At 40.5% G+C, this 25,289-nt stretch overlaps 1 protein-coding gene across 4 annotated transcripts in view; it reads right to left on the bottom strand.

The window, feature by feature from the left end:
* The window catches only part of satb2 (SATB homeobox 2), a 49,293-nt gene that overhangs the window by 6,441 nt on the left and 17,563 nt on the right, over positions 1–25,289 (bottom strand). For 2 of the 4 annotated variants that reach the window (XM_060929487.1, XM_060929486.1), the window contains 9 exons: positions 15,754–15,880; positions 10,428–10,551; positions 9,947–10,049; positions 8,890–8,940; positions 8,173–8,744; positions 7,521–7,733; positions 6,859–6,945; positions 5,791–5,943; positions 4,044–4,238 (listed from right to left, as the gene is read on the bottom strand). In XM_060929487.1, coding sequence (XP_060785470.1) covers positions 4,044–4,238; positions 5,791–5,943; positions 6,859–6,945; positions 7,521–7,733; positions 8,173–8,744; positions 8,890–8,940; positions 9,947–10,049; positions 10,428–10,551; positions 15,754–15,880 — 1,625 coding nt within the window. Of the gene's footprint in view, positions 1–4,043; positions 4,239–5,790; positions 5,944–6,858; positions 6,946–7,520; positions 7,734–8,172; positions 8,745–8,889; positions 8,941–9,946; positions 10,050–10,427; positions 10,552–11,885; positions 11,995–15,753; positions 15,881–25,289 lie in introns of those variants that run through there. The other 2 variants (XM_060929489.1, XM_060929488.1) reach the window with 2 other exon arrangements.

The raw sequence follows: 25,289 nt of genomic DNA, 5'->3' as shown, positions 1-25,289 counted from the left end.
AAACCATGAAATCAGTTCCCTCCATTCATTCTCTTTCCCTCTGTCCACTTCATTTACTGCTCCCACTACAACTCCTCGACCACAGCGTCTACTTGGGACACACACTTTCTGCCCTCATGCACTTATGGCATAATTCAATATTGAACCTCATCCATTCTCTGTGTTTTTAATTGCAACCAGGGACTGGTCCATGAGTTCACTACATTAAGGAAAAAGCTCTTTTTTTTCCAAATCAGTGCAGAAGTATGAAATAATTAGGGTATAATATGAAAGATTTAGCTGACTTTTAATGAGGATTGGGGAGGTGGGGGATTTGTCTTGCCACCAGAGACACTGCTAACACATCATGACATTAAATATGTAATGATGTGAAGACATTTTACTGTTAGTTCCCTTTTGCATGACTTCACCTACCTCAATTATAGGCATGCATGATAATTTCTGTTTTAGTGTTTCCCATGTTGCAATTCCTTGGGAGTGGATGAGTTACTGTGTGTGTGTGTGTGTGTGTGTGTGTGTGTGTGTGTGAGAGAGAGAGAGAGAGAGAGAGAGAGAGAGAGCATGTGTTTTGCACTTGTCTGTACAATTGTGCACTACAATTATGTGTACACATAGTGATATGTACAGACAAAACAAAGCACAATACAATCCATGGTTAAGTGAACAAGCATTACATTTACAAAGTTAATAAAACCAATACACTCAGAAATCATCTCAGTTTATTGGCTAAAATACTGAGTGGGGGTGATTCCATGAAAACGAGTCGTATATGAGCTGATAACCGACGAGGTGCGTAGCTCTGAGTTGACAATAAGTCATGTACAATGAGATTGAGTGGAATAACTGTTTTATTCTATCCACATTCACTGGATTTTGAGAAACAGAGCTTTTTTTTTTTTTTGCAAATTCGATAAATAAAAACATTATACAAAACGAAATCATTTCCGGAGTTTGCATGTTCTCCCCGTGTCCGCGTGGGTTTCCTCCGGGTGCTCCGGTTTCCCCCACAGTCCAAAGACATGCAGGTTAGGCTAATTGGTGGCTCTAAATTGACCATAGATGTGAGTGTGAATGGTTGTTTGTCTGTGTCAGCCCTGCGATGATCTGGCGACTTGTCCAGGGTGTACCCCGCCTTTCGCCCATAGTCAGCTGGGCTAGGCTCCAGCTTGCCTGTGACCCTGCACAGGATAAGCAGCTACAGATAATGGATGGATGGATGGAAATCATTTCCATTTAGAATGTAAATAAACTGGCAAAATGACAGTAGCAATTTGTGAAAAATGCAATAATAATAATTCTTGAAAAATAAAAAAGATACGTGCTTGCCATCAAATACATTTATTACATATTTTGTTGGGTTTTTTTTGTATTTTTTGGAGTTTTGTTTTCGAGTATAGGTTTTTATTTCATCCTCGGTTGGTTCAGCAACATGCTCTGCTATTTTGTTTTTCTCTACTCACGGTATATGAGCTGATAGCCTTGTAGTAGAGTAGCCAATCAAAGTGCATGATTGCTCATATCCAGTGAATGTGGATAGAATAAAAGGGAATATTGTTTGAATTGTAAGAACCTGTTCCCTTCCTACTCCATCAGTCAGTTGGGTTGTCAGGACACATGGCAGGGTCCAGGGGTGTAGCACCCGGCACATAACAGCATCCAGTTTAGCAAAAACAAAAGGGGAGGGGGCACTTATGCCCATGAGCACTGTTCATACTTGGAAAGAATATTGCTGACTTGACTATGGCACTTAGCAGGTGTGTACTATGTGTGTGCTCCATGTGTATGCTGGTCCTGTGTGTGCCATGAGTCTTGGGGATGGTATGCTCTCCAATGAAGTCATGAACTGATCTGGAATGCAATACATTAATGGTGACACAGGTACAGACTCAATCAGACATTCTGCCCAGACAAGTGCAATGGTGTATGTTCATAGCTGTGGCATGTTGGATCTGGGAGGACAGCTTTCGAAGAATCTTACAGACACTGTAAGCAAAAAAGCCTGAACTATGGGACTCGTGGACTAATTGTTCAAACAGTGTAAAACTGTGTAAAACCTGTGTCTCTTTGTTCATGTAGGTATGTATATATGGTGTGTATGTACAGTATGTGAGCATATTTGAGTGTTCAAGCAGCTGGGACACATGTGTGGTCTGTGGTGACAGGCTGGCTGGAGCCAAGGGGATGCTGGGTATTTTGATCTGGGGAGGGACCCTCATTACTGTGTCAAGAAAACAACAGCAGGAGAGACACCCACAAACACATGCATACACACAAACAGACAGAGAGACAGACAGACAGACTGACTGACTGACTGACAGACAGACAGGCAAAGTTGTGCTTGCTATAATCATTGGCTACACAACCTTTTAAATTTGTGCTGACAGCGAATTAACAGAACAAAACAAAACCTAATTTATCTGCTTAAACTCATTGTGGTCACTGATTCCTTTCTTTAAAAGAGCTGAATCAGATCTAAAAGCACAGCCTTTGTGCATGGAACAAATCATGCACAAAAGAAAGAACACAACTGTTCTGGGTACAGCTGTTTGAGTCCTGTGAGCTGTATTTTTAGCTGTCTCTGTCCTCAGTGCGGTGGCTTGTCTGGGCTCTGTGTCAGAGGAGACCTGGAATGTGTTAATGGAGCGACCACAGTTTCCTTCCTGTGATGAGCATTTAATAACACACAAAAGCATAAAGAGTTAGAAATGGAACTTTGAGAGACTTTAAGGGACTTCAAGGAAAATAGTAAAGCTACATTTGAGGACTTCAATTAATGGAAGAGACTGTCAAGGCAAAGAGCGCTGAAACACTCTGTGCGGACTTTTCTCTATGATAACAAGGTAACACACGCTGACAGGGAAAAGGGCTGGTTATGCCATAAACCAGAATAACTTTTTGGAAGCACAACACAAGAATAAATAATATGTGTCGCAGTGAATTATTGAATATGAAGAGGAGGAAAGGTATTATGTATAGTCTGTTCAAAAGAAAGAATAAAAATAACACTCAGGCTTGCTTTAAGGTGCAGCCTTCTCATCCCAAAAGTGTCAGTCCCTTTATGGTCAGTATTCTGTAAAAGCTTATGGTCAAAACCGCTGCGCAGTAACCATAGTCACCCACTACTGTGAATTCCCATGAGTCACCTAACGTGTATGCTTGTGTATACGTGTGTATACGTGTGTGTTCTGTCTCTTCCCGCCATTAATAATATCAGAGCTGTGGTGGTACTGTCAGTCAGGGTGTGTCTTAATGGGGCATTTCCTACTGCGCCCAAAACACATAAATAAGTACAACCACACACACACACACACACACACACACACACACACACACACACACACACACACACACACACAAATATACACTGCTTAAACCACCACCATAAAAAGAAACCAAACTGGAGCAAGAAGAAGAAAGAGAGAACAAAAACAGAAAAAAGGAGAATATTTTTATAGACTATTGAATACTACAGATGGAATATAAAGTGTTTGGGGAAAGACAGATTTATGTGTGTACTGTTTTATCAGGTATGCATTTACATATATAAAAGGGTGTGCATGTGGGTAGGTGTGAATGTTGACTGTGCTCAGTGTATACTGTAATGACCCTGGCTGGAGGAGGGGAAAGTCCATTTAATCAGTGCTGTATTTGGAGCTGTGTGTGTGTGTATGATTAAAGGGGGCTGGAAGTATTAGGTTATTAGAGGTTGGCAGAGACCCTGCATCATAGGCCTTGATATTAAAACAAAAGCTCCAAAGATGTGTGTGCAACCACACAATGAAACACAATCACAATGACCCCTTTTTCCTTCCACAGCAGCAATAAAAAAAGATGGAAAAATATCATAAATCACAGACCATTTAGGGGAAATTTGCACAATAAATCTTTAATAAATCTGTGTTTTCTTGATATCTTACCATGACATATTAATCACCCCATGCTTCTATCTACTCCACAACCCAACAGGAAACCTCAGTGCTGAATATTTTCAGAAAGTCAGATTTCGTAATGTGAGTGCAAGTTGACTTTTGATCCAGACTCACCTGAGGGTCAGAGGGCAGGTGGAGGACAGTGTGCAGACGTTCACTGTGGTGGTGGCGGGACTCCTCCTCATATACCAGGTCTCGGTCTGTCTGGGGGAGGGTGAGGAAACGGCGGATTGTAGACAGGTTCTCCCACAGCGTACGGTTCTCTGGGCTTGGACTCTCCTTCCAACGAAGCAACTCACATAGCCAACCCTGACATAGAAAGAGAGGTAGAATGATAAGTAGTCAGACAGACACAGAGAGAGAGAGAGAGAGAGAGAGAGAGAGAGAGATGAGAATATGTGAAAGAGAGTGTGAAATGGAGAGAGATATGATTATCTCTGCTAGACTAGGCCAGTCTTGATACCAGCTGTTGTGGGCAGCCAACCTCTACCAGCACCCTGTGTTAATAACCTGATCAGAGCTAGCTCTCTCTCTCTCTCTCTCTCTCTCTCTCTCTCTCTCTCTCTCTCTTTCCCTCTCTCTCTCCAGGCCCTCTTGGCCAGCTGCAGCAGATGGGTGCGTTCAGCCGTGACCTCCCAACCGACCCCAGACCTGTGGGACCCAACTGCATCTGTCACATGCATACACACACATACACGAGCACAAGACTGCTTTACACACACTCTACACACATTTTAAGATTGAGGTGGTCACACCTGCAACTTCGCACACGGTGTGCTAACAGTGCTTGTCTGAAGGGGTCGGTACAGCACTGTCGTCACTCAGACAATTTCATGGCAAGAATTAGGCGCAGCTGGGCGTGGGATCAGATTTGACTAAATCAATTATCTCTCTTTGCTCTGATATGGGAAAGGGACCCACAAATGGTCCAGCAGGTTTTCCAAAATATTCCTTAATCAACACTCACAGATGAATTCCATGCTTTTTAGTTGGCGCTGAAGGCATGCACTAAATCATTCTTACAGCCCCTTTTCATATGTTTTAATCTGTGTATCAATAACAGAGTTTTCAAAAGGATAGCCATGCATGCGTATACTGATTTATTTCCTTAATTATTGGTGTGGCGTTATCCACATATTGGTGCTGTTAAACTACTTATTTTCAGTCTTGTAACAGTGCAGTTCAACCTTCCCTACCATTCCTACTTGTCCATACTGCTTCAGCAATCTAAACTGAATCAGAACATCACTTCCTATCTCTCCACATGCAGGTCACTGTGAATAAGAGCCAGTAATCCGGACAATCTGAGCAGTGCAAGGGAATATTGCTCCAATGAAACGATTGGATTGCGACTGTGAGTCATGGACGATGAGATCTTTGGGATGTCACTATGGTTGGTCATGGTTGGGTGAATGGAAACCATTCTGATGGACATCTGCAATGTAAAGCATGTCTATCGGCATGTGTTGTTGTTTACCGGGTGCAGACATGCTCTGATCAGATACCAGCGCCTGCACAGGAGAAGACTCTTGCTTATGGTTGATTGAGCACGGCTTAACATCATTTGTTATTTTCAGCTTTATTTTCCTTTCATGTGGAAAGGAATTGCTCAGTGTGTGTCTTTGATAATCATGCATGTGTGTAATAATTTAAACATAAATGCATCCTGAAAATGAAACAAATAATTACCAGCCAAATCCCTCCATTCACCCCATGACTTTGAATCATTACCTTTTCATAAATGCATAAAATCAAGCAGTAGAAAAAGAGAAAGTTTTGTTTCTGTAGGCTTTGAAGGCTTTGAAGTGTATCATTAGCATACTGAAAGCAGTTATTTGGGTAAGCAAACATAAGGGCTTACTTGGCTCTTGTTGGCTGCCACCTTGGCAAACAGAGCCTGAGACACCTTGGCTCGCTTCATCTCCTGCTGGATCTCATCATAAATGGACGATGTGATGTTGACCAGTGGTTCCAGTTTCAGGGAAAGGTCAGGATTCGGACCAGAGGGCTTAGACTACAGGACGCCATGGAGATCAGGTTCAACAGAGACAAGAGTAAGACAAACATTATTAAAGCAAACAAAGTAAGTTTTGAACAATTGATAATCCTCACATAAAAGGTTAAAAGTAGCCTGTGTTTGTATTAGTGAAGCACAGAGATGGATGCATTCAGTAGGAGAGTAGTTAAAGCGTTCTCTTGCATCTACTTTGTAGTTCATGTTTGAATCATGGCATATTGATTTTAGGGTTGTGTTTTTTTTTTTCTCATGAAGTGTTTGAAGTCATTCTGCAGGCATAGGCACGTAATCTCACATTCCCCAACACAAAAGATAGTAAGATAACAGTATACAGACATAATAATAATAATAGTACACAACTGCATTCCCTGAGACCAAAGAATCAACACTCTGTCCTTGTATCAGATAGATTGCTGTGATCTGGACTGTTTCACTGATGCTCTAAGTTTGAAAAGAGTCCTGCTCAAATGAGCCTCTATAACAGTAGGTTTGTTCAGAAAAAAAGTTCTAAGCCATTTACTTCACATAAACATATCTAGATACAAGAACTGTATCTTTTTAGAGACAATTTTGTTTTTTTCGGAACTGTCTCTATATAATGACATACTAAATACGATAATCTAAGTATGCATAAATGTGACCACAAAAATAAAATACTGACAATATTTTAATGTTGTCATAAGACATTATGACAAAAATGATAAAGCCTTATGAGATTACATAAGGGGTGAGGTCATGTACTACCTGGAGTAGTCTAAATCTCAATATACAAATATTATAATCAAGAATAATCACTATTCTATTTGCTATGCAAGCAAAAAAAAAAAAGTAACTCATTGTCCCTTCAATAAATTGTCAGACCACACTGTAAGGATCATTTAGTGAGTGAAAGAGAACTGATGTGATCCTCACCGAATTGGTAATTTTGTTCTTATTCTTCCAAATAGATGCCCAGGCATCAGGGGTTAACTGTTCATCCATGCTGCGCTCCCATACTTTCTGCATAGAGTAGAACATGATGCAATTAGCAGTGGTTTAACTCCATACAAGTTGAAACTTTTCCCTGAACATACAGTGTCATAACACTTTGCTTTGGTTTAAATGTTTGACACTGAAGGTAATACTGAATGAAATAATAAAAGGATAAAAAGTCATGTTTTTCTTATTCATTTATATCAGAATTAATCTGTCAAAAAGCATGCCAATACTTAAACATCCAGTCTTTATAGACGGATAAGTATCAAAAGCACCAGAAAGCAGTGCTGTATAAAAAGGCAACTACTTGAATTCATTTATAAACATGTCTTTAACCCTGTGTTAAGCTACATCAACGCTACATAAAAAAACACTCTTTTAGCTCACAACAACCACAAATATGTATAACCCAAACAAAACAACTAATCAGATAAGACAGACCTAGACAGAAATCACGACAATCTCTAAAGCCCATGTATAAAAATGGAGAATCAGACACACAAATTTGCAATGCAGGTACTCTCATACTGGGCCAGACAGAAAGGCAGGTCTGTAGGAACAGTGTGTACCGTCTGAAGGGCTTTTGTGACAGTGGGTACCTGAGATAGGCGGTTACCCCCAGGACTGGTGTTTGAGTTTGGGGGCAGACCTACAGGAGGGTTCATGCTGCGTTCACGCTCCTCCTGGTAAATCCTGTCGCGCTCAGCCTCAGGAAGGTTGAGAAAATTCTGCATTGCCTTGAGGTTGACCAGAAGAGATTGGGAGGCTGTGCGAGGGTCTTCCTCTTTCCGCAAAATCTCTGACAACAGACCCTGGTGTTCACGAACATGCACACACACGCACATGAAAGCAAAATGAGAAAGGCCCAGGTCTTGCAAGTATACACATGCAAATCCCACCAGGTCTTCACCTGCACCACATCATCTCCCACCCACTCTATGGTTGGCTCTAATGGGGCGTAATTCAGGCCTGCAGAGGTTCAATGCACCAGGTGTGTAGGCTGCTGAGAGGGCGGGAAAGGAGACTAATATGGCCCAGGGGCTGGAACCACCATGCTGGGCCTCAGTGCAGTGACCTGCATATCGGGAAAACTCTGGTCTAACTTTCTACCTAGAGACCTCAACTCAAGTTTGTGCTATCTGATTTGGATGAATTAAGTGAAACCTGGACATTACACTTACTGTGAATAACTCGGGATAACTGTTGTGACTAAAGCTTTTTAATATCTGTGTGCATTTTTTTTTTTGTTACCTGTGTGCGGTTGAATGCCACCCTGGCAAACACAGCTTGTGAGACACTGGCTCGCTTGAGCTCATCGCGGACCTGCTGGTAGATGTCTGATGACACCTCAGCCGCTGAAGGATTAGATCCTGGCTCTCCAGGTCCTCCAGACTTGCTGGGCCTTGGAATGGGTGGGTGGTTAAGAAACTGTTGGTTGAGGGCCTGTGGGTGCTGGTGAGCTAATAGGCGACTGACGGCCAGCTGCTGGTTGATGAGGTGGGCCATAGCTATCTGCTGCTGCACTATCTGTGGACTGAGCTGAGGTGACAGGAGGCCTCTTGGTCCCAGGAGAGGCTGCAGGGCTGTGGGAGGAGCTACCTGAGTCCGTAGCGGCGGACTGTGGTGTAGCTGGCCACTATGAGATGAGGGTGGCTGTGGCTGTCCTTGGGATGGGGGCTGAGATTGAGAGTTCTGAGGTTCTCCAGAACCACTTTTCACAATAGAACTACCACTGCCCAAAGGTCCTAATTGAGCCAGGCCAGCTAGGTGAGGAGGAGGACGCTGTCCTAACACACAGAAGTCCACCAGGGTGTCCCTCTCCACTGTGAAGAGACAAGAGAAATAAGCTCGAATAATGAACACTTCCTTCGGATTCTTACTGAAGATCACAAAGTCCTTTGCATTCAGTAAGCAAAAACATGACATAATTCCTCAGGTAATTTCTTTTCTTTACAAATGATTACTCACCTTTAATTTCGGAATTCTCTCGTACTGGCCACATCTTTTCTAAGTAATCACCTAAAAAAAGAAGAAGAAGAAGAAAGTGAATCATGGTGACTATGCTACCAATGCACATTCATAAGATCAATTAAACACAAAGGCATTTTCGAATAAAAAGAACACCCTATCAGTACTTTAGCCACTTTTACAGACATTTATGACAACTGTCAACTATCAATCAATAAGATTTCTCCATGGTCACATCTGGTGGCTTGTGGCTGTGTGTTTGGCTTTGGGAGGCAGTGAACAGAACTGAAAGCAGGCTCTATGTAACTCAACACTGCTTGCTCTGTCACCAAGGACCTCCTTATTCTTTGCTGGCTTTTCTCTCTCTCTGAAGCTGTGCTTGGGGTTTGTTCGACACTTTGATCTGTCCTGCTGTGTAATTATGTTGCCTTTTAATGGGGTAAGGGAAGGAGAAAAATTGTCACAGGCATTTAGATACTAAGAGGCTTAAACAGTCTAGCAGCGGCCAAGCTCATCTGCTGGGTCTGGTACTGGAGACCTACTGCAGAGTGATGAGGGTATTGTGGTTTCCATTAAGCGGAGAGATAGACTGGGGTTCCCCTGTCCAGTGACAGAGAAGCAATGTACAATACACAGTGTGAGGCAATGTATAATACCACGGGTGTGTACTACAGGCCCCAAAGCCTCAGGAGAATTTATAAAATCGGGTCACCTCAGGATACCCACACAGCAAAATCCCCCAGTGTTGAATTAACACCCAGAGTGTTGATTTAACACCCTACTGTGTTTATATGTGTCCAATTGGACACATATAAACACAGTAGGGTGTTAAATCAACACTCTGGGTGTTAATTCAACACTTTCTTATCAGCTTCATATCTGGTGCATATAACTAACCATAACTGGGTTGAGCACCGTAGTCTTTGGTACAAAGACAAAAGATTTGGTGCATATTGGCGAGAAGACTAATATATATTCAGATCTAACTAGATCTAATTAGCTAATAAGATGCACAAATATAAAACAGCACAATGTGACAGAAGAGCTCAGATCTCACCTTTAATCTTCTTATACTTCTTATACCAGCGGCCAAACTCTTGACACTTAGCAGTGGAGACATTGGCGTAGTAGGAACTGTTCACGATGGAGGAGATCATACTCTGAAAAAGGTCAGAAGAGGGACAGGGATAGAGATGGAGGCTGAGAAATAACTAGTGGCAAACAGCAATGGAGACAGAAAGCCACAAACATATGCTAGCAATTGATATGAGGATCAACACCCACACAGAGCACTCTATTGAAACACAGCATGCACAAATACACAAATCTCATGGATTGATTTTTTTTTTTGCACAGAAGTGAACATAAATGCAAGCCTTGCATATGCACAAATATGACAAACACTATAAATGGCACTAGAATCACATTACTGATGCTAACAAGCCATTACACCGCACCACTATTGTTGTAACAACATCTCTGAGCTGTGATCAGTAGTATGACGTGGACTGTTCAGGAATAAAAGGTCATGTCTGTACCTGGGAAAGTGGGCATTCTTTGGCCAGTGTGCTCTGGTTCATCTCTTTCAGCAGCTCTTTAAGTGCATTGCGCACTGTTGCATGATTCCACTGCTCTGATGGCAGGTCCTCCAGTTTGGCGAAGCTGTAACCATACGATCCATTATTTCCTGTTTCTCTATACTTTGAGGAAACTATTTTGTTCATATCACCTGTAGACATGCACATTCATGCAAACAACCAATAAGCCAATCATATGGCAGCAGTGCAATCATGCAAATACAAGTCAAGATTTTCCAAACTATAGCTGTCAAGTGTCTGTGGGGAAACAAGACATTTCTACCCACAGAATTGCCTCTCAAATTGTTCCCCCCCCCCCCTTTTTCACGCCATCTCTGTGACTAGAGACTGCTGTGTGTGAAAATCCTGAGAGATCAGCAGTCTCAGTGAAATACTCAAACCAGCCTGTTTGGCATTAACAATCATGCCACAAACCACAGTCACTTTTCCCCATTCTGATGATTAATGTTAATCAAAGCTCTTGACCTGTATCTTTATGATTTTATGCATCATTGGGCAGATTGGTTAATTACATGAATGAGCAGGTGTACAGGTGTTCCTAATAAAGTAGTCGATGAGTGTATAGTGCCTGATCAATATATTATTCTGGCACTGAACCAGAGAAACAAATGCCATCCATGAACATGTAATTAACTGACTGGAAAAGTGTACAGCAGTGATGTTTTGTGGAGCCTGTGTTATCGGTGAATGCAGGAATAAACTGTAAGTGACCATGATAAGCCTGTGACTGGCAATGTCCAGTTCTTTCTGATCCAGTGAGTAGAGATTACTATTATAATATTAACAGAACAAAATGGACTATTTCTGAGGATCAACAGGACCCCACAATTATCATGATATTTTCAGTATCAAGTATGGAAAATAATTGTTAGCAGTAAATATAGGCAATCCGTGTACCCTGGCAAAAAAAGAAGTTTATTCAAGTGTGCTTCTAGTATACTTCTTTTAAACTAAAAATAAGAGAGTATGCTTTCAGTTTACTTTTTATTTACTTATCAGAGATCTCATCTCATTTCATTATCTCTAGCTGCTTTATCCTGTTCTACAGGGTCGCAGGCATGCTGGAGCCTATCCCAGCTGACTACGGGCGAAAGGTGGGGTACACCCTGGACAAGTCGCCAGGTCATCACAGGGCTGACACATAGACACAGACAACCATTCACACTCACATTCACACCTACGGTCAATTTAGGGTCACCAGTTAACCTAACCTGCATGTCTTTGGACTGTGGGGGAAACCGGAGCACCCGAAGGAAACCCACACGGACATGGGGAGAACATGCAAACTCTGCACAGAAAGGCCCTCGCCAGCCACAGGGCTCGAACCCGGACTTTCTTGCTGTGAGGCGACAGCGCTAACCACTACACTTATACAGGAAGGGACAGAGCAGGCTATACTTCCTTAGGAGGCTGCGGTCCTTTAACATCTGCAGGAAACTCATGTGGATGTTCTATCAGTCTGTGGTCGCCAGTGTCCTGTTTTACACCGTGGTGTGCTGGGGGGGGCAGCACATCCAAGAAGGACACATCCAGGCTGGAAAAACTGATCAGGCGGGCCGGCTCTGTGGTCGGCATGAAGCTGGACTCTATGGTGACGGTGGCAGAGAAGAGGCCTATGGACAAACTATTGAACATTATGGACGATGCCAGTCACCCTCTGCACACCGTCATCAGCAACCAGAGGAGTCTGTTCAGTGACAGAATGCTCCTTCCCAAGTGCAGGACGAACAGACTTAAAAACTCTTTTGTCCCTCACGCCATCAGACTGTACAACTCCTCTCTGGGGGGGGGGGGGGGGGGGGGGGGGGGGGGGGGGGGTGGGGTAACAGGAGGACAGAGGACGGGAAGGAGCAGTAGCCTAGCCTAACAATAAGCAATACCGGACAAAGTGCAATATCTTTCCTGCTTCCCCCCCCCCCCCCCCCCCACACACACACACACACACACACTTACCCTAACCCCACTTCTCCCCTCTTCCCCCTCCCCCCTTCCTCTCTTCCCCATATCTTATTCTTTTATATTTGTATATGTAAATACTTAATTTATTTTAATTTATCTAGAAGTTTTTCTCTATTTCTTTTCTTTGTTTATCTGTAATGATGCTGCTGGAATCTTAATTTCCCTGAGGGAACCCGCCCAAAGGGATCAATAAAGTTTTATCTAATCTAATCTAATCTAATCTAATCTAATCTAATCTAATCTAATCTAATCTAATCTAATCTAATCTACACCACCGTGCCACCCCTTATCAGAGATATACTTAATAAAATTATACATAAGTATACTTGGCTTATACTGAAAAGTATATAGAAAAGTCTAAGTATATTAATCTTATACTTAAACTTTTGATCAAGATATACTTAACAAAAGTGTAATAAAGTATTAAAATATTTGTGCCTTATGTTTAAGTGTACTTGCCCTGTAGTTGTGCTTCAGCACTGTCGACTCTTAGGTATGTCTGTGGTTCCATATAAGTTTTTTTTTTTACTTTCTCCTGAGTGGGATAATTATTATTATTTTTATTTATTTCTTTTTCTTTAGAGGTTGGATGTCAATTTCAGTTGTTATTGCTATGTTTTTGTTTTTTGGCATTTAATACAATATTGCTTTAAATTTTGATTTTTAAAGAAAATGAATATGTTCTTAATCCTGAGTATCTGTTGTTATTTTGTGAATTCTTACCTTTATAACTTCATTGTAACTTAAGGTACAAAACACTTAAGTTGTCTTCTGTTAGTGTGCATGAGGTAAGGGTTAGGGCTAGAAAACTAATAGTATACCTGGAAGGGTAATTGCAGTAAACTTCAAAACTAAAAAGTGGACAAGATGTATATAACCAGTAACTAATAGTATATTTCCAATATGCTATAAAGTATACTTTTATAAACTAAAAAGTGCACTAGAAGTGTGTAACGAGTAAATCAGTAGTATATTTCCAGTATATTACAAAGTATATTTTAGTAAACTAAAAAGTGGACTAGAAGTGTGTAACGAGTAAACCAGTAGTATATTTCCAGTATACTACAAACACGGGCGATTGCTCTAAGACAACGAGGGAGGCTCAGCCTCCTCTAAAAATGACGAACATCGTGTAGGATGAATTGCGCTAGGCTTATGTTATAGCCGACCTTATAACATTGCTATTTCAGATCCAGAATCATAGAAATATATGTGCTCAACCCACTACAGTGCGAAATCATTCCGTTATAACTTTCCCCAGTTTGCCTAATGTGTGCGTGAGTTTTCCCCCCTCGTGACAGCGCGATGCAGCCCAGCCTCAGTGGATTGGGAGCTATGTGCTTGTCAATCTCAAAATGCAAGATGATTATTGGACAAATACTGCGAAAATGCCCGCCCACGGAGTCTCACGGACTCCCAGCCTCAATGGACTTCAACGGCATTTGGGAGCTATGGGCTTTTCAATCTCAAAATGCAAGACGGTTATTGGACAAATACTGCGAAAATGCTCGCCTACGGACTCCGAGCCTCACATGGGAGGGACATGGCAGTTTCCGCGAGGAGACTGGTGATTGGTGAAAGCGGCCAGATATTTTCTTTGATTGACAGCTCGTTTCAACTATAGACAGGCAGCGGTACAGTGTTGCCAGATTGGGCGGTTTCCCGCCCAATTGGGCAGTTTTAAGTGCATTTTGGCGGGTTTTGAACATATTTTGGGCTGGATAACGTCAGCAGTATCTGGCAACATCAGTTCAGTCCCATGCGGATTCGCAAGTGATGTGGTGTATTGTAAGAGATCGGCTTACATTTCGATTTCATTCATAACATACGGTTTCTACCAGCTTTTTTAGTTTGTATATATTTTCATTGTAAATCAAGTGTAAATATAGTGTTGTCAAGTTTGCTATCTTAGTTCCAGAAATTTCGTTTATTTGAATGACTGAACTTGAACTTGAGGGGGCTAGTCAGCTAGCAAGAAAGCTGCGCATGGATGCCAAGCTTTGCTGATTTAATTTTGGCGAAGCCATTTGCCAGTCTTCCTTTCGAGGAAAAAATTAAAATTAAAGAGCAGGGTAGACCAACGCCTCAAATTGACTTGGTGAAAAAGGTAGGGAATAATACTCGTTCCTTTCAGCTCTCCTGGTACGAGAAAGTGAATTGGCTAACAGCAAGTGACCCACATCAACAACAGTAAATAGGCTACTTTAGTAATATGTCATGGATGGACCAAAAATATAGAATCTATTTAAAATGTTTATGCTGAGTATATTATATTGGAATATATATTTTTCTGGATATGAATTAAACACCGCTACAATTTGGAAAACATTTTTAAACAAAAACACAGCCGAGGTCAATTTTTAAACAACATGCCACAATTTTAAAATATAAAATGTTAAAATATACCCCCCCCAACACCACCATCATGTATATTGGACAGTAGGCTAATGGGCCAAAAGAACCTGTTATTTCACAGTTTGTGACCCTGCCAACAATCAGCCAGATCAGAGGCAAGAGTATGGGCAAAATTGATGTTTTTTCTTTTAAAATCTGGAAATATCGTAACCGACCAGCCTCCCCTGTTTGAAAGACTACCAGCCGCCACTGACTACAAAGTATACTTTAGTAAACTAAAAAGTGGACTAGAAGTATAAAACAAGTAAACTCATAGTATATTTCCAGTATGCTATGAAGTACGCTTTTGTAAACTAAAGAGTGGACTACAAAAATATAGAACTAGTAAACTATTAGTGTATAAGTTTACTTGTGGTATATTTGCAGTACAAAATAAAAAATACTAGTTGTATATTCAAAGTTTACTTCTCTTAGACTTAAAGTATACTTTTTATAAACTAAAAGTGGGCCAGTTTAGTCCCAAGAAGAATTCGATTAGTTTACTTACAAGTATACTGTAAGTACATTGATATCAGTATACTTGGTACACAAAAGTATACTTAAGAAAATGTACTTTAACTTTACTTAAGTATACTTCTTTTTGATAAGGATAGCCATTCAAAAGTTCAATTTATGAGTCTCTTAATCCTCCAGCTTATTATTCAGGCGTCAAAACATCTTAAAGCATATTATTCAACAACAATCATGAACTGTTCACAAGCTTGTAAGTTAATAGAGGGAGGAATGAAGTTTGCATTTGCTGACTGGTTCTGATAGTTCCATGGCTTAATATCTCATTTTAATAATAATAATAATAATAATAATAATAATAATAATAATTTAGTACATTGTAATATCCCAATCAGAGTTAACACTGTGCAACCTCCACCCTGCTGCTGTTATGCTGTCTGACCTCTGCAGCTGGATGCGGAGTGTGACCATGTGGTAGACGTCCAGCAGCATGTCAGCCACTGTGGCTTCGGGTGCATCCGTCAGGCAGTGGATAGGCAGTGGGTTCCAACGACCCACCTTAATGATGCCTGTGAGCAAGACAGTGAGACACACAGAGAGAATTCATTAACCCTGTTTGATCTAATTTGTACCAATTTCCGCAACATAAATCCATTTCCATTACACAATTAAGATGGTCAGTCCCACCCCCACTATCGGTGATGGTTGGAATGGAAAGGCTCAGCAATTCCACCAAAACTGACTAGGGTCTATGACATCATCACAGCAGGCCAGATGTTAGTAAATAATTATTAATCAGACATGTTGGTTATCTCAATGGTGAATGGAAAGTGGGAAGACAGACAGGAAAAGGACCACTCAACTTTGAAATTCAGTGTCAATTTGGGCATAAACACTACACATGTGGTGTTAAGATGATACATGCGCATATACTTGGAGATGAGTCAGTATTTATTGTTTATGAATGTGCATTGCATCATGGATATGGGGAAGTGTACTGGGGGCTTTCTCTTTTGCCCTCGCTCACTCCGTGTCTTTCTGTCTGTCCCTGTGGAGCAGTTCATCCCAGGCTATAAAAGCAGACAGCAGGGAACAATAGCTGTAATGATAAGACCTTATCTATTAAACTCTTATCAGGCAGGGAAGAAGCACCTGACACGCACATTGGTGGCTACCCCATTAAAGGGCAGCTCACTGGGACGCCACTACTCCTTTTACAGCCTACAAAGATGTGGAGGAGAAGCTATGCTTCGGACACTCATGTCTGCCCCTCCATTAATGGCCCAGCCATAAAAGCCAGTCAATGATTGTTTGATTAACCCAAATTGACCGTTATAAATGTCTTTCACTGTGCAAAGGATGGGATGGCCATTTATGACCGGGGAGTAGTCCATAAAGATGTGCCTACTGGGGGGGATGTTGCCCATGAGAGAACAGCCGCCATGTTAGTCATCTGAGTGTCATTTGGTTGCCTCGTAAATAAAATGCGTAATCAGGCTGTCCCTAAGTAACCTCATTCAAGGGAGGAGACAGTGAGCATTTCCTCTTTAAGTCACCTTTAACCTTGATGATTCATGGGACAACAAGGTGTCACACGAATAAAGATTTGATATAATGCAATAAAAATCTCCACAACTGTCAAAATGTAATATTTTCACTACTGAGTATGGAAAATAATGGTTACCATTAAATATCGAGAATCTATTTGCTATTATATTGTTAAATTTACAGTGGTGCTTGAAAGTTTGTGAACCCTATAGAATTTTCTATATTTCTGCATAAATATGACCGAAAACATCATCAGATTTTCACACAAGTCCTAAAAGTAGATAAAGAGAACCCAGTTAAACAAATGAGACAAAAATATTATACTTGGTCATTTATTTATTGAGGAAAATGATCCAATATTACATATCTGTGAGTGGCAAAAATATGTGAACTTTTGCTTTCAGTATCTGGTGTGACCCCCTTGTGCAGCAATAACTGCAACTAAACATTTCTGGTAACTGTTGATCAGTCCTGCACACTGGCTTGGAGAAATTTTAGCCCATTCCTCCGTACAGAACAGCTTCAACTCTGGGATGTTGGTGGGTTTCCTCACATGAACTGCTCGCTTTCACAACATTTCGATTGGATTAAGGTCAGGACTTTGACTTGGTCATTCCAAAACATTAACTTTATTCTTCTTTAACCATTCTTTGGCAGAATGACTTGTGTGCTTAGGGTCGTTGTCTTGCTGCATGACTCACCTTCTCTTGAGATTCAGTTCATGGACAGATGTCCTGACATTTTCCTTTAGAATTCGCTAGTATAATTCAGAATTCATCATTCCATCAATGATGGCAAGCCATCCTGGCCCAGATGCAGCAAAACAGGCCCAAACCATGATACTACCACCACCATGTTTCACAGATGGGATAAGGTTCTTATGCTGGAATGCAGTGTTTTCCTTTCTCCAAACATAACGCTTCTCATTTTAACCAAATAGTTCTATTTTGGTCTCATCCATCAACAAAACATTTTTCCAATAGCCTGCTGGCTTGTCCACGTGATCTTTAGCAAACTGCAGACGAGCAGCAATGTTCTTTTTGGAGAGCAGTGGCTTTCTCCTTGCAACCCTGCCATGCACACCATTGTTGTTCAGTGTTCTCCTGATGGTGGACTCATGAACATTAACATTAGCCAATGTGAGAGAGGCCTTCAGTTGCTTAGAAGTTCCCCTGGGGTCTTTTGTGACCTCACCGACTATTACATGCCTTGCTCTTGGAGTGATCTTTGTTGGTCGACCACTCTTGGGGAGGGTAACAATGGTCTTGAATGTCCTCCATTTGTACACAATCTGTCTGACTGTGGATTGGTGGAGTCCAAACTCTTTAGAGATGGTTTTGTAACCTTTTTCAGCCTGATGAGCATCAACAACGCTTTTTCTGAGGTCCTCAGAAATCTTCTTTGTTCGTGCCATGATACACTTCCACAAACATGCGTTGTGAAGATCAGACTTTGATAGATCCCTGTTCTTTAAATAAAACAGGGTGCCCACTCACACCTGATTGTCATCCCATTGATTGAAAACACCTGACTCTAATTTCACCTTCAAATTAAGTGCTAATCCTAGAGGTTCACATACTTTTGCCACTCACAGATATGTAATAGTGGATCATTTTCCTCAATAAATAAATGACAAAGTATAATATTTTTGTCTCATTTGTTTAACTGGGTTCTCTTTATCTACTTTTAGGACTTGTGTGAAAATCTGATGATGTTTTATTCGTATTTATGCAGAAATATACAAAATTCTAAAGGGTTCACAAACTTTCAAGCACCACTGTACTTTAATTAACCCCTTACACCTCAGATATGACATTAAATTAAACCTTTAAATATACAAGTAAGGTTTGGCACTTTTCATCATACATTATTATAGGTATATTATATGTTATTCACAAATTAGTGTCATATCTTCTGATAGTGAGATCATTGAATCAGCATTCATCATAGGCCCTGTTTACACTTGGTTTTGAAATGTGTCTTGGGCGATAGGATTACAAGTGAACAGCGCTAAATACAATAAATGATCACCAAGACGCATTGTGATCTGATTGCTCAAACCACTTGCCGAGGTGGTCTGGGACGCATTTGACCACATATCTCTTGTAGTGTAAACACTAATGCATCCTGATGCATCTCCGACAAGTATGTAACAAGAAAATCTGTTATTAGTTCAGGATGTGGTGGTTGTTTTGGTGACAATGCACCAATGCTAGAAACAATGGAGAGGAGCACTGATGTACATGGTTGGAATGCAAGAAAATAATGACAGTATGTTGCAGGTTTAACATTTTTTGCATAATTGTGCATAGGGCTCTTTGACCTTCTAGCGGAAGTGATGGAGGCAGTAATGAAATCTGAACACAAGTGGCCAGCTGGACACCTTGGAGACGCATCATACACACAGGTATATGCTGTGATGTGTCTCGGCTGTCCACTTGTGATCCGATCACCCAAGATGCATTTTAAAACCAATTGTAAACAGGGCCATAGATGCACTTGTCCTGTTTTTCTGTGAATGAATAATCACTTACAGTTATGCCATGTGATGGGGCAAAATTCGTGCTCTGGTAGCACCAAATGCCAGAGCTGCAGGGTTTTTAAGAACTATGTTGAGTCATTAATAAAGGATGAGCTAGTCCGATCATTGACTTTGCTCTATTTATTTCCAGATGTCACAAGCATTGTTGGGATGTGCTGCACATGGAAACTGAATCCTTTGCTTATCACATTATTTACCTATTTTCCAAAAAGACCCACACCGTTGCCACCACACACAAACAAAGTTCTTCTTCTTCACACACACACACACACACACACACACACACACACACACACACACACACACACACACACTGTAGGCATGTACTTAGTGTGAGTACACACAAATGAAATACCCAGCTGGAAAGGTGGATGCTAACCTCCCCTAGGCTTATTAAGGACAGGCCAAAGTCATGAAACTAAACAATGCAAATCGCATTACTGTCCACTAAATGAGAGACAGACGTGGTATGGCCTTGCTTCTTCTCTCTCTCTCTCTCTTTCTGGTGCTTCAGGCTGTTTCTGTAAGTTGAAGAGCTCCAGCTGTAGAAGAGGCTCAATAGCAGACACACACTAACCTATCCCCAGCCAATACAACACTGCCAAAACCAGTTAGCCTCGGACAACTAACTCTTTTATTCAAAATCCAGACAGCCCGCTCATTTGTGTTTCTTGAGTTTGTGATCGAGTTTGTATTTTGACTGCTAGAGAAAAACTAACACGACACACGCCTGACCACCTCTGAGACTCTCCATTCTCACTTACATACCAACAGGCCTTTAGGGAGTCTTGCATTTGTTCTCCAAAGTTATCTGTACAAATGTATTCCCCAGATACAGAATTTGAGGACTAAGTGAAACAGATGAAGACAATTTGTGTGGTGCCACTCCCCCTTCAGATCTCTCTCTCTCTTTGTGTCTTCAGACCATGTTTATATTACTGGCGAGCTTTGATTTCTGTGGGACGAGCCTGTTTAGCTCATTGTCTGACTGTGCAATGTTGCATGTTTGCTGGCCATAGCCTGACAGTCTATACAAGACACACAACCATGCTTAATAAAGCTGGCATACACAATATCTTTCTCCACATATAGTTTCACGACAGTGCTGAGTAATCAAACCAACACATGTCCTACAGTAAGCCTCGTGATGAGCTGACCAAATGAGTTCACAAAGAAAGTGCTCCGTTCTTGGACCAACTGCAACTTTTCTGAAAGGAGAAACTAAAAAGGACTAAATTTGACAGACTATTTCACAAATGTACTTTCATTAACACAAAACACACAGCACACAAATACACAGACCTTGTGGTAAGGGCATTAATGAATCATTTTTAACTTGCAAAGCTTATGTTCTTTGGTATTTCTTCCCCTCTTCAAACTATTGTTCCAATTGCCATATTAAAATTCCTGTTCTCTCTGATGGCCTTTCTTGTGGGAAGCTGGTGGCTTGGCTGAAGCTTATGTTTACTGATCCATATACACTCATCTACACAAACACAATCTCTTTGCACATATTCTCTCTCTCTCTCTCCGTTTCTCAAGCAAAAAAAATGCAACAGGTTGTGATAGATGCTCCTGTATGCACACGCTTGACTGTGCTTAAGTGGCATGGTTTCACGAAGGGGAAGGCCCTGATGTGTATGAGTCAGTACAACCACAGACCTCCATATAACCATGACTGGCGCAAGAGAGGATAAGCTGGCAATAATAATAATAATAATAATAGTGGGCGGCACGGTGGTGTAGTGGTTAGTGCTGTCGCCTCACAGCAAGAAGGTCCTGGGTTTGAGCCCCGGGGCCGGCGAGGGCCTTTCTGTATGGAGTTTGCATGTTCTCCCCGTGTCCGCGTGGGTTTCCTCCGGGTGCTCCGGTTTCCCCCACAGTCCAAAGACATGCAGGTTAGGTTAACTGGTGACTCTAAATTGACCGTAGGTGTGAATGTGAGTGTGAATGGTTGTCTGTGTCTATGTGTCAGCCCTGTGATGACCTGGCGACTTGTCCAGGGTGTACCCCGCCTTTCGCCCGTAGTCAGCTGGGATAGGCTCCAGCTTGCCTGCGACCCTGTAGAAGGATAAAGCGACTAGAGATAATGAGATGAGATGAGATAATAATAATAATAATAATACATATCCATTGCAGTTTAGAGTTGTGGAATAGGGCTATTTACTGCATTTTTATTATTTATTGTTTACTGTTCGATCTCAAATGCATTAAAAAGACAAAAAAATTGCACTAATTAACTTTTGACGAGGCACACCTATTAATTGAAAAGCATTCCAGGTGACTACCTCATGAAGCTGGTTAAGATAATGCCAATAGTGTGCAAAGCGGCATCAAGGTAAACGCTGGCCACTTTGAAGAATCTATCAAACATATTGGATTTTTTAAACACTTTTTGTTTACCACATAATTCCATATATGTCTCATCTCATCTCATTACCTCTAGCCGCTTTATCCTTCTACAGGGTCGCAGGCAAGCCGGAGCCTATCCCAGCTGACTACGGGCGAAAGGCGGGGTACACCCTGGACAAGTCGCCAGGTCATCACAGGGCTGACACATAGACACAGACAACCATTCACACTCACACCTACGGTCAATTTAGAGTCACCAGTTAACCTAACCTGCATGTCTTTGGGGGAAACCGGAGCACCCGGAGGAAACCCACGCGGACACGGGGAGAACATGCAAACTCCACACAGAAAGGCCCTTGCCGGCCCTGGGGCTCGAACCCAGGACCTTCTTGCTGTGAGGCGACAGCGCTAACCACTACACCACCGTGCCGCCCCTTCCATATATGTTCCATATGTTATTTCATAGTTTTGATGTCTTCAGTGTTGTTCTACAATGTAAGAAGTCATCAAAATACAGAAAAAACTAAAACTGAGGAGGTGTCAAAAGTTTTGACTGGTACAGTAGATTTTCTTTACTTTTTACTTTTAAATGGTCATTGTTATTTCTCTTCAGGGTTCACTGACACTCATTTATAATAAAACATTAATTGTTAGGGCGTTATTGCTTTTATAAAAAATCTGTTCTTATAGATGTGTTTTCATGACCAGTTTAGAATTTCTGACACATTAATAGGATTAATATAATATGTCCAGAACCCCTATGGATCCTATCTGTTGGAGTGGTACTATACTGGACCATTCAGCAACCCTAATACGGCAGAAAAAAAATCAGCTGGTACAGTTCAAAGCATCCAAAATGCCCACATGTACCATATCAGGCAAAAGAAGATATTTTCCATCCAACTGACCCAGATGGTGGTTTGACCCTCAGTAGCCACATGTCAAACGTGGCAGGGCAACAATGCACTTCTGTAAGCCATCACCACTGTTAATTGTCTGAAGCCTTAAACTACAGGTCTGTCTATATGCTTCTATAAAAATACTCCGACCCTTATAATTGAAATAAACAATATCTCCCAGTTAATTGCCGGCCAGGCTAATTAAAGAAAGGCCGTGGTGCTGGGAGAGGAGCTTAAATACACCACTGGAAGAAAGCTATGCAGGACACAATTCAAACAGGGAGAAAATAGCTGGGACTCTGTGTAATTTTGGTCTTGAACCACAGGGGAAAAAATGTATAATTTAAGCCAGAAATTATTCATTTAACATAAATGCTTATTTTAAAAAACAAAAAGTATTCATTTAAGATGAGGTCTCTCTCTCTCTCTCTCTCTCTCTCTCTCTCTCTCTGAATTTTAGGGATGGTGAAGGTAAAAGAGGGTGATTCCTTGCTTGGTAAAGACTGTGTCTGTAAGCATGAGATTGGTAGGTAGGTACTGAGGAAAACAGACAGACAGACAGACAGATAGATAGATAGATAGATAGATAGATAGATAGATAGATAGATAGATAGATAGATAGATAGATAGAGCAGTAATTGACCATTCTCGTTTTATTTGTTTTGACCTGTTGACTCAAGGGTGTGGAGTAAATTGGGCTGTCTCCACACTGTTTGTTTTCTCGTGGTGTGCTGTTTCATTTAGTCTTTCCCTCCTCCTGTTTTTAAGTTATTTTGGAAGTGACTACACCAATGTGCAGAGATGACCTCTTGGCCACTTTTTGGTTTACTGATGCCAGATGTTCAGTAGTTATCACCCTTCTAAAAATACAATAATTGTCCATTAATTTTGACATTTCCACATTTTCATGGGACAAAAATAATGGACTGTAAGCTCAGCACATCAGTAATTCATTATAGGGAGACTAGAAAAGATGAAAATGACCCAATTATGCCTCTTGATGCCTCTTTGCATGCTTACAAATGAAAACAATTTTACATGTATATTATATACAGTATATACATAAACATGCAAATTGTAACACTGTGCAGGAGTCTAAGGCACACTAAGAAAAGTCTATTTTTAAATCAAATTACAGTGTTTTGATATAAACTGTTTGCTTGCTTGAAATACCACCATATTGTATTGCATTAAATACATTAATAATAATTACGTGTGTCTCTTTTATATATTTATATGAGCTGCAGTAGTTCTTTGATAAAATATTCAAAGCTTAATGAAAGACCTGGCTGCTTAAATCTCACACAGCTTCAGTAATATTGAAGTTGGGAGTCTAATGAATTAATAATGTAATAGTTCTATTAAACTTCCTCTCCACATAATTCTTAATTGTGTTTGCGGTGTTTTGGTATTGTGCTACTGTTATTGTGTTGAAAGCAGTTTTCAGATTTTTTTTCCCCACTCAGTTGTTTACTCAAAATGATGAAACAAAATCTTTATAATGAGTTTATACTCCTCAGTATTCATTATTTCACTATTTTTGACCAGATCTGCTACATCACTGGTTAAAATATACTGTATACCACCAGACCATGACAGAACCACCTCCGCATTTCACAAAAACAAGCATTAGTGTGTTTCTCACCATCTTTTCTCTTCTGCTACTTATTGACTACTGCACTGTGCTATATAGTCTTCAGCTTGTTAAAATGCCTTTTAAAAATGCTTTGTTTTTCTACAAAAAAATGGCTCTATAGCTGCAACACTATAAGAAGGGCTCTACAAAGGCTCTAAAAAAAGTTATACTTCTCACAGTTGAAGCACTGATTTTGGTGCTTGATCATTTTGCCAGATTTTGTGAAACAAACATGTTCTGCTACCATTTCATCAAATGTATACTATAAATAACATTTTGGAAAATGGAGAAATTTTCCAAGATTTTTCCAGAGTTGCTTATATTATATTATATTGTTATGTTGTATGGTGTCTTCCAAAGAGATTACACCTGTATACCTATCAGATAAACTGCTTCAAACATAATATATTGCACAGTGGGAATTACAGTGTATATGGTCATAAATACATAAAGATAGATTATGCTATATTTTGGTGGTACAAATTTGGTGGATTTTTGCTGAAATCATTTTTTTTGTATCTGTGGGTGATACATTCATTTACAGCAGACAATTAAAACCACTCTTAATTAACACAATTTTTCTCTTTTTAAATTATTTTCAGATTTTTTTTTTCTTTTTGAAGTCTGCTAAATAATTGTCATGGCACTAACCTGGAGTTTTAATTTAACAGAGATACAGATCAAATATCCTTTGATATATCTTGAATGTTTTGAAAATATTTAAAATTATTGCTCTATTTAAATATCTATCAAAGCAAATAAAAAGAAGTTAAAAACCATTTCATCTTGAAAACAAAGAGATTAAAATGGTCCTAAACTGTAAGGCAAACATGTGTTTTCAGTTTGAGAAGTCGGTTCTTACTGTTAAACAAAATTATCTTAACTTGATGCTAACTTTTGAGAAAAGATTGAGATCAGAATGTGTTTAGAAATGTTTTGATTCAGGCTCATTCTTGAGAATGGTTTCTTTGTTACTGTGAAAAAATTGCTGTTTTAAATTC

Source organism: Neoarius graeffei, chromosome 9, assembly GCF_027579695.1.
Source record: "Neoarius graeffei isolate fNeoGra1 chromosome 9, fNeoGra1.pri, whole genome shotgun sequence".
Lineage (NCBI taxonomy): Eukaryota > Metazoa > Chordata > Actinopteri > Siluriformes > Ariidae > Neoarius > Neoarius graeffei.
This window is presented reverse-complemented; position numbering and strand designations above follow the sequence as displayed.